This window comes from Enhydra lutris, unplaced genomic scaffold, assembly GCF_002288905.1.
Source record: "Enhydra lutris kenyoni isolate GAN:26980312 unplaced genomic scaffold, ASM228890v2 scaffoldscaffold2, whole genome shotgun sequence".
Taxonomy (NCBI): domain Eukaryota; kingdom Metazoa; phylum Chordata; class Mammalia; order Carnivora; family Mustelidae; genus Enhydra; species Enhydra lutris.
Window position 1 is genome coordinate 47418324 of NW_019154086.1, and position 15339 is coordinate 47433662.

The window sequence follows — 15339 nt, forward strand, 5'->3', positions numbered from 1 at the left end:
ATTATCAAAAAATAATTATAATTTTGAATTCTCTAAACTTTTAAATATCATATTTCTTTTTCAAGTCTCAATAAACTGGATAATATTTTCAAGAAAATGTTAAATAACAGTGATAATTGTTGACATCTCTGTCCTGTTTCTGAGCAACAACGTCACTATTAAGTATTAGATGCGATTTGGTTTAAGATCATGTGTGTAGATTGCATGTGTATGTGTATGCATGTGTTTAGCTGAGGGCATTATAATTGAAGAATAAGCATTTGAAGCCATTAAAACCTACTGTGAAAGAAAAATAATGTCTGTAGTACTAGTGAAAACCAGCTACAACAAGGGCAATGTCACCACGGTGCAAATCTCAAGTGAAATAGGTATTAAGTAAACTAGTCTGTGACCACCCTCCCTCTTTTTCTACTACTATTCAATAATCTGAGTTTCAGACAAAGCTTACTTTTGTAGTATAGGAAAATACTGATTTGTAGAAAAATAATGAATCTAGATATGGTTTCCCAGTTTAGGAGACACATGGCTAGGGAGGAAGGGGGTAACAAAATATATTCTATAATATATACGACATAATATCCATAATATGCGTTATACATTTCCAATTATAAGATATGTGAAGAAGTAGGAAAATGTGAGCTATTCTTATGAACAGAGTCCAACTTCCGGGGAAGCAGATTTTGGTATCATCAAACAAAGATTTAAAGCAGTGATTATAAATAACTAAGCTCAATATGGAAAAAGAAAGGGAAAGGAAAGGACAGGGAAAGAAAGAAAAGGACTCATAACGACTAAAAAGAAGAAATCTCAGCAGAAAAACAGAAAATATAAAAAGGTAGCAAGTGGAATAAATATCTAAAATAAAAATAACTTGGGGCGCCTGGGTGGCTCAGTGGGTTAAAGCCTCTGCCTTTGGCTCCGGTCATGATCCCAGTGTCCTGGGATCAAGCCCCGCATCGGGCTCTCTGCTCAGCAGGGAGCCTGCTTCCTCCTCTCTCTCTGCCTGCCTCTCTGCTTGTTTGTGATCTCTATCTGTCAAATAAATAAATAAATAATCTTAAAAAAATAAAATAAAATAAAAATAACTTAAGGTTTTAATAGTTGAATGAAAATTACAGAGGAAAAGAGCAATTAAAGTGATGATAGATCAATGGGAATTATCCAGTTTGAAATTCAGAGATAAAAATGATTAACAACAACAACAAAAAAGAGAGGCTCAGAAACATGTGAGACAATAGTAAAAATTCTACCATACAGGTAACTGGTGTCCCAGAAAGAGGAGTAGAGAGAGGTTGGAGCAGAAAACTGTGTTTGAAAAAAATATAAGGCTGAAATTTTCCCGAGTTTTATGAAAGATACAAATTTATAAGAATTTATAATTTCTTCAAATTTATACAAAGCTCTGTAGCTCAGTAGAACTCTAAATAGAATGAACTTGAAGAAAACAAACTAGGCATATCATAGCCAAATTGTTAGAAATAAAAGTTACAAAAATTTTGAAAGTAGCCACTGTAAAATGACACATTATACACAGGGGAACCAAAATTCAAAACACCACACATTTCTCACTCAGAAACTATGTAAACCAGAAAACAGTGGAGTATTTTTAAATGTGCAGCACCTTAAAAACAACATATACACATACAAACTGTGAACCTAGATATCTACATTCAGCAAAAACGTCCCTCAAGAATAAAAGCAAAAAAGAGGAATTTTTAGATAAAGGAAAGCTAAGTGAAATGCTAAATGATGTTTCTGTACCTTCAAGAACAAATGAAATTATAAAAATTTATAAAGTTATATTAAAGGAAATCATAAATAAGAGAAAATACAAAAGAATCTATTCCTTTTAATTAAAAATGCTTAAGACTACTTAAAGCAAAAATTATAACAATGTATTTATAAGTAATACATGTAACTATTGCAAAAGTAAATAAAAGTAAATATATATATATGATCTTGAAGCTTCTGCATTTTTTTATAAAGTGCTACAATGTTAACTCTAATAGACTGTGAAAAGTTAGGAAAGTAGGGTAGGGTAGAGTAACTGACCAAAAACAAAAGTTCTGAAGATAAAATACCTGCGTGTAAATTAAAATGGAATTCTAATATAAACTTTCAAATAATCCAGAAGGCAAAAAGGGGAGGAAAAGGGAACAACAACAACAACAAAAAGATCGAACCAACAAAACAAATAGTAAGTTGGTATGCTTAAATCCAATTCCATCAATAATTACATTTAATGTTAATAGACTGAACCCTCCAACCAAATGTTATAAAACTGAATAAAAAAGACCTGACTATATGCTCTCTACGGAAAACCTAATGGATGCCTAACATTAAGCCTCAAAAATACATGAAACAGAAAGGACAGAAATAAAGTGAAAAATAGATAATTCTATAATTATTAGGAAATTTTAATACCACACTCAGAAATTGAAAGCACTAGTCAAAAAACAGTAAAATCAGAGGACCTAATTAATGCTATCAGCCACCTTGACCTACTTGACTTAAAAAGAATATAAAGCAGAAATGAACAAAACTACAGGGAAAAATCCATAATAATAGAGATTTTGACTTACCTCTCTCAAAATTGAAAAATCAAAGAATAAAAACTAAGCAAAGAAAAAAAGTTTGACCTTTGTGTAACAGGAAATGTACATTCTTCTCAAGCATACTTGGAACTTCATAGTAATTAATTGTGTATGTCTAATTTAAAGCAAATCACAGTAAATTTTGTAGAACTAGTATCATGCCACATTCTCTGCCTACATTTAAAAATTTATAACAAAATATATTTTTAGAAATTAGAAAACAAATGTCTAACTCATAGGTCAAAGGAATATTATAATAGAAATTAGAAAATACCTCCAACTGAATATTAATGAAAATTACACATTTTTAATAAAATTAATATCAAAACTTATAGGATACAGCTAAAGTACTACTTACAGAAATTTTTATTTTCTAAAATAAAAATAGCTGAAATGAAATGTAACAGAATGAACCATAAGAATATGTCAAAATCACTGATATTTGCTTTAAATCATGGTAAGACTGCAGGAATTTAATCTGCTCTATATGAGATACAAATGCTGATGTTTTCAACAACCTGTGAACAGAATTTCATCTTCTTCAACAGGAAATCAGAATTGCAGTTGACCCTTGAACAGCATGGGTTTGAACTGTGTGAGTCCATTAATACATAGTTCTTTTTTACGTTTTTATTCAAATTCTAGTTAATTAACATACAGGGTAATATTAGTTTCAGGTGCACAAGCTACTCTGGAAAGCAATATGGAGTTTCCTCAAAAAATTAAAAATAGAACTACCCTACAATCCAGCAGTTACATTACTAGGTATTTAGCCAAAGAATACAAAAATACTAATTCAAAGGAATAGTTTTTTTAAAATAAATAGTATATAGTACTGTAAATGTATTTTTTCTTGCTATTATTTTATTAATAACATTTTCTTTTTTCAGGCTTGCTTGATTGTAAGAATACAGTATATAATACACATAACATATGAACTATGTGTTAATTGACTGTGTTTATCACCAAGGCTTCTAGTCAACTGTAGGCTGTTAGTAAATAAGTTCTGGAGGAGTCAAAAGTTATATGTAGGTTTTCAACTGCATGAGGATAAGTGCCCCATGCCCCATATTGTTCAAGGGTTAACTGTATAGAAAACAACCCAAACTGATAAATCTGGATATGGTGAAACATATGAAAGTAACAAATATCCAATCAAGCCAAAAAGAAATTGTATAAAAGTTGACTGTTGAGAAGAACTGAAGTAGAAAAATTATGAATAAATCATATTTTACACATACAAATAAAAGGCATAAGGAATGGGGGTAAGGGGTGGGGAGAAGAAGTAAACTCATCATAGAAACAAATAATTCTACCTGAGTGGGATATATAGCAAACACCTATCCAAGGTTTTCATAATGTCAATCTTTAAATGAAGCATCTCAAACTAAGTTTGTAAAAGCAATGTAATCTCTAAAGCTGATAGGTTAAATGTTATAATAATTTAATCATCTGAAGGTGAAGTATGCAACAAAAAAAGGCATGGTATAAAAAAGGGCAAATGAACACAAGATGGAATAATTTCATCTTGTGATTTATGGGTCACCAATTATAAAAAACATAATACAAAATTTTACAAATGTGATACTATAATAAATGCTCAGAAACTATAAAATAGGATGTGTTTGATTAACTGCTAGGATTTGACCTCTCTATTCTTATAAACAACCAATGGTATGATGAAAATATAGAACTTAGATCACCACTAACATTCTCAGAAATAATATGGTCATCAAATAAAAGATATTTATTTATTTGAACTCTTTGTTCTTTCCAGTTAGGTGGAACATAAACTATAAATACCTCCTTTTGATAAGAAAGATAATAAGAAATACAATCTACAACAAAAACCATAGTTCTCACCTTTGGTGTAATCAAATGGTAGAAATGGAAATAAATGAGAGAATCTAGAAAATGACAAACTATAAAATAGTATAGGAAATAGGTCTGAAAGTCAGATCTATATAATGTCATTCTCACTACCTCCTTAACCCTAAGGACTACTTCAGATACATCAACCATCCATTCTGCAATTTTTGCTTGGAAAGGTCTTTATAAAAGCATCACAAAGTAGGAAAGTGGATAAACAGGGAGAGCGGTATAATGTGGGGATCTGAAGGAGATATAAAAAGGTATTTAGAACCAGAAGGTATATCCTATCACTTTCTTCCAAACACACTGATACCACCTGTTCTACTTCAAGTCAAGGCACTGTATCTCCAGAGTTTATTTCTTTTGAAAGCATACACCTTACCATGTGGAATTGTGGTCTGGAAAGGACGACTTGGGCTTTTCAGGTTCCATAAGGTCAAGCTACCATCTGAATGGCTGCACATGAATTGTTTGCCCTCATGATGCCAATCAATTGAATGAATAGCCTAATGAAATAATAATTAAAGACAAGTAGGAAGGGGAAAGTTGATATGTTATAGCATTCTATATTCCAAAGGAAAAATATTCTGAGGTAAAATTATTATATCAACAATACTTAAGAAACATTAATACTTTTTCTGACCCAGATCATACTATCGTCAGCTTCAATCCTCTATAAGCTTACAGAAGACTACAAAAACTCATCTCCCGAGAGAAAGAAAAGTTCAGTACATTTCATAATATCATTATAGCCTAGAACTTTTTGTTGTAAATTCTATGTCCTTCTTGTATCCTATATGATCCTTTGAAAAATTATTTACATAAAAGTAAAAGTAAGATTATCAGAAGATAATTTCTGGAAAGATAGAGGCTTACTGCCACTTAAAGTAGCCAATTTAAGTAATAATTTACATCAAGAGCTACTATCTGAGGGCTTACTATGTGCCAGATCCCTTGCCAAAGTATTTATGTTAACTCTTTTAATTTTATAAAGCAGGTACTATTTTTTTTCCAATTTACACATGGTGAAATAGGCCTAAAGAAACTGATATGCATGCCCAGGTCACACAATTCAAAGCCAACTTCTATCTAACTACACAACCCATAATCTCAATCACTGTATTGCCCCTAACATATACTATTTATATGACAATTTAAGGTTTAAGCAAGAAAAGTTCAAAAATTCTTTTGTAAATTTACTCTGAAGATATGAGTTACATAAAATTTAAAAGTAATTATTCCATTTCCATATATTGTTTTATTCCCAGTGGTAGCACAATGCTTTGCATAAAGTAGATACTCAATATCTGTTGAATGAATAAGTAATGTCATTACATATTCCCACACTTTGTATTCTTTCTAAACCAAGAAGTTTATTTGGCCTTTCAGTAATGTGTGAATCACAATGAGAGAAGCTCTAGAAGACATAAAAGCTGAACAAATGTATACAATGTTACCCTTTACTTAAAGGAACTCAAAACTGCAAGATAAGGAAGATTAAAATAAATGAATGTTAATAATATTGTTTGGAACTTCTAACATTTAGTTTTTATGTATATATATGATATACTAACCTAAGATATGTGTGTTTAAAACTATTATTTGTTTTCTAAATAATAAGTATTATTATTTAGAGTTACAGATAATTGTTGGCTAGAATAATCATTAGACATATCATAAAGGACATAGGATATGAGCTGTACCTCAAGATAAGTAAGATTAATTAAATGAAACAGATAACATGAAACTTTGGGCTTATGTTTTCTCTCACTGTATTCTTCATTACTAGGTAAACAATTTTTTTTTTTTTTTTGCCAGCATTCAGTAGAGACAGAAAGAAAACACTTGTCATCTTCTTCTTTGCTTATTCTCACTTTTATAGATGGCTCAGTGGAAATGCCACTTAAGACTTCTATGTGTTAACTTGATGAACCTCAGTCAATTTAAAGTTCTCTCAGACTGCTCTGCTACGAATGGTGTGGGCAGAGAGAGAATCTCCAGCCTTAACCCTTCTTCCTATCTTACTGAATTTCTACCTACTAAAGAAGACAAATAGAAAAATGACAGCTACAACACAAAAGCAAAATAAGTACCATAAAAGAAGTATACTTATTGTACAAAAGAGTAGGCATATAAAACCAGCTTGCTATTAGAGGGAGTCAAAAACAGTCTATTACTGAAGAGCTGGATTTGAATAAATTTAATGGATAAGTATCTAATTCTTTTAACTTCATTATACCCTACTCCTTTCTTTAAAAAGAGATTTAAGAGTTTACTAAACACACACACACACACACACACACACACACACACACAAATACAACTAATTCAAGAATAATTTTAAAAGATAGAAAACAAAATATGGAAGATAAAACACTAGCTGGTTTGGTCAACTCAGTGGCTGTGATCGAGTTTCCCCAAAACAAAAAAAGAGAAAGAAAACCCAAAAAGCTGGGTACCAACATGAAAAAAGGAAAAACAGCAGCTACTCAAGGAATTAAAAGGCTATCCTCGTATCAAACTCTGAGGGTTTTCTCTGTAAGAGATTATTTAGAAATATTGATGTAATAAAATAAAAATTTCATAGCTAATATATAAATTCATATAGTTATTTCTGAAAATTATCTTGGATTTACAAAGCAAAACTTTCAATTCATCTATGGCTATTCAAGGGGCTACTTTGGCAATTGAAATAGTTTTACAGTGGCTACAAAGTTAATGGGATTTTGATATGCAAAATAGGAAAGAAGAGAGTTCATGATAAGGAATTAGCTGGAGCAAAGGCTTTAAGGTAGGAAATAAATAATATGTTTAGGAGATAGTAATATGTCTGAAGTGTGAGGAGTGTATAGAAGCATACACTGCATTAAACTAAAGAGAAAAGATAACATCAGGGCCTTGAATCTCATGTAAAGGAAAAAAAAACTTGTATTGTTGATAACAGGGAGCCATTCGAAGGTTCTGAGGTAGAGAATTATATGATCTATGGCTTAAAATGGTAATCTTATTAGTGAAAGATACTGAAAAGGTAAGATATCAGAGGAAATGCAATTAGTTAAAAGGCTACCATAGTCTTTTAGGCAAAACGTTAACAACTTAGACTAGGACATTGAATGTGGGACTGAAAAAAGAGAAGAAATGAATGAGGGACAATATAAAAACAGAATTAAGAGACTACAAAACTGATAGCATATGAGATATATAGAAGAAAGGATCAAATATGACTCTAAGGGGGCACCTGGGTGGCTCAGTGGGTTAAAGCCTCTGCCTTTGGCTCAGGTCATGATCCCAGAGTCCTGGGATCGAGCCCCACATCGGGATCTCTGCTCAGTGGCGGGCCTGCTTCCCCCCCTCACTCTGCCTGCCTCTCTGCCTACTTGTGATTTCTCTCTGTCAAATAAATAAATAAAATCTTAAAACACACACACACACAAAATATGGCTCTAAGGGTTACAAATAATTTTGAAAAAATTTAAAATGAAAAACTTTTTTTAAATTTTAAAATAAAAAAAATTTAAAACTGAAAAAGAAAACAGAAAAGTTTTAGATCTTTAAGTATAAATTCAGTACCAATGAGATATTTATCTGGGCTTATGCAATAGATCATTAGATATATGGATCAAGAGGTCAGGGGAAAAGTAAAGGTGAGAGATACAAGGACTTCAAATTTACTAGAATAAATATTTATATTTGAAATGATGGGAGAAGATATAAATGCAACCTGGAGGTGAAATGAAGAAGGTAAAGACATAAAATACTCAAGAGTATCTATCATTTAAAGGAAAGCTAAGGAAAGAATCAGTGATGGAGAAAGGAAGGGTGAAAAATGAGGTAGAAAGACAAAAACAAGGGAAGAAACCATTTTGGGGAAGAAACCATTTTTAGGAAGGAGGGGTGATGTAAAGCCACAGGTTTAATGAGGAACTTAAAAGACTATGAAGGGGGGCACCTGGGTGGCTCAGTGGGTTAAGCCTCTGCCTTCAGCTCAGGTCATGATCTCAGGGTCCTGGGATCGAGCCCCACATCGGGCTCTCTGCTCAGCGGTGAGCCTGCTTCCTCCTCTCTCTGCCTGCCTCTCTGCCTACTGGTGATCTCTCTCTCTCTCTGTCAAATAAGTAAATTTAAAAAAATCTTTAAAAGACTATGAAGGGGTCACTATGTATAGTAATCGAGAGATCACTGTATTGTAATCAAGAGAAACCACTTCATAATAGTATTAAGTGAATTGGGGGAAATCAGAGGGGAGATGAAACATGAAAGACTGAGGACTGAGAAACAAACAGGGTTTTGGAAGGGAGTGGGCTGAGGGGATGGCTGAGCCCAGTGGTGGGTATTAAGGACAGCACGTATTGCATGGAGGACTGGGTATGGTGCATAAACAATGAATCTTGGAACACTGAAAAAATAAAATTACATTTAAAAAAAGAAAAGAAAAAGAATTATTTCTAAATATGAGAGGTAACGTGCTGAAGAAAGTTTTAAAAGTTTGGCAGTAAAATCATGTATATAACTAACTCCTAAACTCCTAAAATCATGTATATAACTAACTAACTAAAATGATAGGATATATAATTATGCATTAAAGTAAATAGATTATATGCATATATACATGTATATGTATAAGTCAATATTTAAAATTATTTCTAGGTATAAAGTAGGTATAGTGTAGTACTCTACTTACTTAAATATCACTAATGCTTATTTAAACACTTTATTGCAAAATTACTTTTACTCACTTTTTAAGGTTAGAAAGTCTTCCTTTTACAGTGTTTTAGGCCATAAAAAAAGTAGTTGAGGGGCACCTGGGTGGCTCAGTGGGTTAAGCCTCTGCCTTCAGCTCAGGTCATGATCTCAGGGTTCTGGGATGGAGCCTCTTATCGGGCTCTCTGCTCAGCGGGGAGCCTTGCCTGCCTCTCTGCCTACTTGTGATTTCTCTTTCTGTCAAATAAATAAATTAAAAAAAAAAAAAAGAAGTATTTTGGGCACCTGTGGGTTAAAGCCTCTGCCTTCGACTCATGTCATGACCCAGGGTTCTGGGATCGAGCCCCGCATCTGGCTCTCTGCTCAGCAGGGAGCCTGCTTCTTCCTCTCTCTGCCTGCTTCTCTGCCTACTTGTGATCTTTGTCTGTCAAATAAATAAATAAAACCTTTAAAAAAGAACAAAACTAGTTGTTTTATCATTTTCTCCGTATGTCCTTTTTAGACGACCTACTCTTTCCAACTGGTTATTCAGATAATATTTGTACTCTTATCTAGTTACTAGTCTTAAGAGAGGAAGCAATATCTAATATCATCTTTGTATTTTGTGTTTTAATAAAAGAAAAGTCTAGCTTAGCTCCCTAGGACCTTCTTTTCTTATGATTCAAGATGGCCTAGAAGTTGATCACAAAGAGCATAATTATAAGACATCACCTGCCGGAGTATTTTCCACCAGCCATGACCAGATTACCCAGTTATTGTATCATTTACCACCGAACTCTTTCTCACTACAAGAAGTATCTTGTATATGCCATAAAATCTTAGTTTCCCAGAACTCGTAAGAAATGAATTGGGGGTGTGTATACTTATGAGATATCCAAAGGCATGTATCTTTAAGCACAAAAACTTAAAAATGCAACTGTTATGAGGGGATGGGAGGTAGCACACAAAGAAATGTGTTTTTAAAAAATTTTTTTCTTCCTATTTATATCAGTGTTGCCTTAAATTCTTCTGCATTCTTCTCATATAAGTGCAGGTGATACCAGATAATGATTATTGGCCTATATTTTCTTCCTATCTCTCCTTACTCCACCATTTTTTAAATTGAATTAAGAGTTTACATGATCACTTTACATGATCACCTTTATTCCCAAAATTACAAGAGGTAATTACACTTTTTCACTTTTTGCCCCAGTCTATCTTCACATTAACTTCCTCTGAATGGGGAAATCCTTAATGGCCTAGAATCAATCTTTGAACAACTAAAGTAAAAACCTAATTAAATCTCAACTATGTACAATAAAACTCACTTTAAGATCTTACCCTTATTATTAAGGTTTACTATTTACAAAATCAATATTTATTCTGAGAAGGCAAGTATTATATGATAAGGCCTTTCGAACTGACCTCTTAAGTTTTCTGTCACAGAAAAAGAATTTTCTAAGAAAGGTGTGAATAGTGTCTTTAAAGATTTTAAGGACAATGGGGCAAGACATAATAACCATATAACCTAATGTAAGCAAAAGGATAGGTAATAAGCACCAATGTAAATTAAGATGCCAAAAAGGGCCCCAAAATAGTCAATCAAGACAGAATTCTCATTCAGGAGAACAATCCAGAGTTGGAACTCGGGCAAATGCCAGCAGGCAATATGAAACACTGGGTCAGACCCACACAGTTACCCAATGATAAAAATATTTGTAACATACAAAGCTTACAAGTAGAAAACAGATACAAAGTCATAATATTCTTTTCAAATATTTCAGTAGAAGTGACTTACCTCATCATAATAAACTCTTAGTTCTGCTCTTTTAGACTTCAAGTCCCAGAATACTACAGTACCATTTTCATAACCTATCAGCAGCTGGAAAACATTAGAACAATCATTTTTATAATTCTAACATTAATTTTAACTTGTTCCAAATAAAGTTTAATGTTAATACAATAAAGTAAAATCATATTGTAAAATACAATTATATTTAGAATGCCAATTTTTCCAGAACATGAATATAGATTTCCTACATTTAAAAAAAAGGCAAATAAACTTTACTTCAATAAATATTTCCCAATGAAATCATCCTCATTCCCAATTTCCAAGAGAAATTGAGGAAATGTGTGTGTGTGTGTGTGTGTGTGTGTATACACATATGTACGTAAAAATAAATAAGAAAATTGGAACAAAAGAAAAATGGGATAGAAAATGAAGATGAAATAAAGGATGAAATGGGATAACTCTAATAATCAATGTATATGCAATTCAGTCCTATGCATTTAAAAAATATGGCATAAATTTGGCTTATTTCTTTATATTAAAATCCTATTTTCTCTTTGACTTATGTCAGTATATTAAACTGGTGATTTATGAACTCTCAGAAGTAGACAAGGTATTCTAGAGATTTGCATCATTAAAAATGGTTATTTATTTATAAATCAATAAATAAGACAACAAAATACTTGGGTTCATTTTAAAATACAAGTATTTGAGAGCAGATAATGATTAATAGATAATCATATTCAAGATTCACTCAGTTAAATACTGATAGCCATGTTGATGATTTTTATTATCATATAATTCTGAGTTATATTTGTAGTTATATTTTATTAAATTTACTGTATCGTTAGTTTAAAAACACAGGAAGGATAAAAAGAAGCCAGTGTTCAAATAATGGTAATATTGCCTATGAATCTGCCTTAAGATGATTTTCCTGAAATCCATTAGTAGTATTTCTCTGATGAAAATTCCTACACAATGCATAAAAATGTTCCAATAATTCCAAAACACTAGTGGTAAAAATAGAAAATAGGCAGTGGCAACTGAATAATAAAATAAAAGAAAAAAGAAAAATTTATTCCTAAAAAGAAATAAAACAAAATAAAATAAAATTGATATTTAAAACTTCAAAAAAAAAATAAAAGGTATGGGGATTAAAAAAAAAAAAAAGAAAAAGAAAATCGTGTGGTGGTTGTAAGCTACTCCTATACAGCATCCTGAGACCTAATCATTTACCTCAACATTTTATAACAGAACACAAAAATTGACAAAAACAAATGAGCTAGTTTTAAAAGCAAATTAAAAAATTCCAGCTAACAGGTCATGAAATCAATGTGTATTTTTTGAAGTTTTAACATATTTAAAGATTTTATTTTTACTATGTTTTATCTTTATTTTTTTTTAAAGATTTTTATTTATTTATTTGACAGAGAGAGAACACAAGTAGGCAGAGAGCAGGCAGAGAGAGAGGAAGGGAAGCAGGCTCCTTGCTGAGCAGAGAGCGCAATGCGGGGCTCGATCCCAGGACCCCGGGATCATGACCTGAGCCGAAGGCAGAGGCTTAAACCACTGAGCCACCCAGGCGCCCCTGTTTTATCTTTATTTTTTAACTAAAACATTTTTTAAGTATAGTTGATCCAGAATGTTATATTAGTTTCAGATGTACAACATAGAGATTCAACTTCTATGTTATTCTATGCTCACCACAAATGTAGCCACCATCTGCCACCATACAACTTTATTATAGTATCATTCCTGGGACTTATTCATTCAATAACTGGAAGACTGTATCTTCCGCTTCCTATCACCCATTTTGCCCATTCCCTACCTTTCTCCTCTCTGGCAACCATCAATTTGTTCTCCGTACTTACAGATTCTGTTTTTTCGTTTATTCATTTGACTTTTTAGATTCCACATATAAGTAAAATCGTATTTGTCTTTTCTAATCTGATTCATTTAGCATAATACCCTCTAGGTCTATCCAAGTTGTCACAAATGTAACGATCTCCTTTTTTATGACTGCAAAATGTTCCATTAAGAAGTTCCACATCTTGGGGCGCCTGGGTGGCTCAGTGGGTTGAGCTGCTGCCTTCAGCTCAGGTCATGATCTCAGGGTCCTGGGATCGAGTCCCACATCGGGCTCTCTGCTCAGCGGGGAGCCTGCTTTCCTCTCTCTCTCTCTCTCTGCCTGCCTCTCTGCCTACTTGTGATCTCTGTCTGTCAAATAAATAAATAAAATCTTTAAAAAAAAAAAAAGTTCCACATCTTCTTTATCCTTTTGTGTATTGATGGGCCCTTAGGTTGCTTCAATATCTTGGCTATTGTCAATAATATTGCAATAAACATAGGGGTGCATCTATCTTTTTGAATTAATGTTTTTGTTTTCTTTGGGTAAATACCCAGAGTGGAATTATTGAATCCTATTAGTATTTCTTTTTTTCTTTATTTTTTTCCTATTAGTATTTCTATTTTTAATTTTCAAGGGTAACCTACTGAATGGGAGAAGATATTTTCAAATGATATATCTGATAAGGGGTTAATATCAAAAATATATAAAGAACTTACAACTCAACACCAAAAAACAACCTGATTAAGAGGCACCTTAAGAACCACCTGGGTTGTTCAATGATTGTCTGCCTTCGGCTCAGGTCATGATCTTAGGATCCTGGGATCGAGCCCCATGACAGGCTCCCTGCCCAGTGGGGAGTCTGCTTCTCCCTCTCCTTTTGCTCCTCCCCCTTTCTCATGCTCTCTCTTATTCCAAATAAATAATTTGTTTTAAAAGCACAATAATCCAATTGAAAATAGGCAGAGGACTTAGACATTTTCCCAGAAAAGACATACAGATAGCCAACAGACACATAGGATAGTCAACATCACCAGTCATCAGGGAAATGCAAATCAAAACCACAATGAGATATCACCTTACACCTGTCAGAATGGCTGAAATAGAAGTTTCATTATTAAACCACATACAATCTGAAAATTGATTTGACAAAAAAATTGAGCTTCTTTACATACTAAATTAAATGGCATAATCACTTGCTAAATTCAAAGTCAAAATTTAGTGTAAACTTTAAAAATATTTGTTAAAATTTATATAATGTCATAAATACTGTAGTAAGATGCATTTTAACTTCAAATCAGCTCTTTTTACATACTAGAGAAAATGATGTATCATTAAACCAGTCCCTATGGAATCCAAGGAGAGGAGATCTGTAAGTCTAAAAAGTTTGGAAAATCTCACTTAGCAAGAGAATGAATAATATGACCTTTCAAAATTTGAGCCCTAAGATGTAAAGAAGTAATAATCTAAAATGCTATTATATTCTTTCATAGAAACATCTAAAAGATAGAACTTGTTTTGTTTATAAAACACTAGTAATAACTACAGTAAATAACAAAATATAAACTATATAACCTCAAAATGTTGTAAGTTATTGGGATAACTATACAACATTATGATATAGGAAGTATGAAAAAATATTAGAATCACTTAGGGAATTGAGAAAGAGAAAAGAAATTCCTGAAATCTAGGAGACATCTGACAAGATTACTCTGTGACTATAAGACAAAAACAAAATCATGCTGCAATCATGTCTGACCATAACAAAACATAAGTATCACCTAGGTCACAAAAATATATTATATATTACATATGTTTATATATAATTATATATTATATTCTTATATGATATGTATATATAATTTTTAAAATTTATCTCTCACAATAGAATTTAAGTACTGTGAAGGCAAAGAAGTAAGGTGACTTCCTGATTACTATATCATCAGGGCCTGGAACAGTATCTAAAGAAAATAAGTACCTGATAAATATTTGTTAAATTAATTATTAAATACCACAAAATCAAAATCACAGATACATATTTCCTAACAACTATGAAATAAAATTTGAAGTCACTAACAAAAATATTTTGGAAACTAAAAAATATACTTCTAAGTAATTATGGTCAAAGAAGAAATTATACTGAAAAGTATGAAACAGAACTAAATAAAAATTCCTTATATTAAAACTTGTGGGATACAGATTTAACTTCATCAAGAGGGATATTTATTATTTTATAAAAGCATATGAAAAGAAGAAAAAAAATTTAAATAAATTTCTTTTATCAGGAATAGGTGTTTAATTTTTAATAAATATTTTTTATTGAAGAATACATAGAGAAAAGCATACAAACTGTGGATGTCTTTAACAAATTATGAAGTTGAATATACCTGTGAAAAGTCTACTTGGATCAAAAAATATAATAGAAAATCAAGGAATAGAAAAAAACAATACAAGATACTCAGAAGCCTATTTCATACCCTTAACCAATCAACATTTCCATCTGCTTTTTATCTTCTCTTTTAAAAGTAACTAAAGACTTCTAACTATAGGTTATTGGT

The 15339-nt window shown here is 32.0% G+C and overlaps 1 protein-coding gene across 1 annotated transcript in view; it reads right to left on the reverse strand.

Moving 5' to 3' along the window:
* Positions 1 to 15339, reverse strand: part of LOC111150096 (syntaxin binding protein 5 like) — a 416035-nt gene that overhangs the window by 196505 nt on the left and 204191 nt on the right. The window contains exons 8-9 of the mRNA XM_022507443.1: positions 10945 to 11028; positions 4849 to 4972 (exon numbers count right to left, since the gene is read on the reverse strand). Coding sequence (XP_022363151.1) covers positions 4849 to 4972; positions 10945 to 11028 — 208 coding nt within the window. The remainder of the gene's footprint in view (positions 1 to 4848; positions 4973 to 10944; positions 11029 to 15339) is intronic.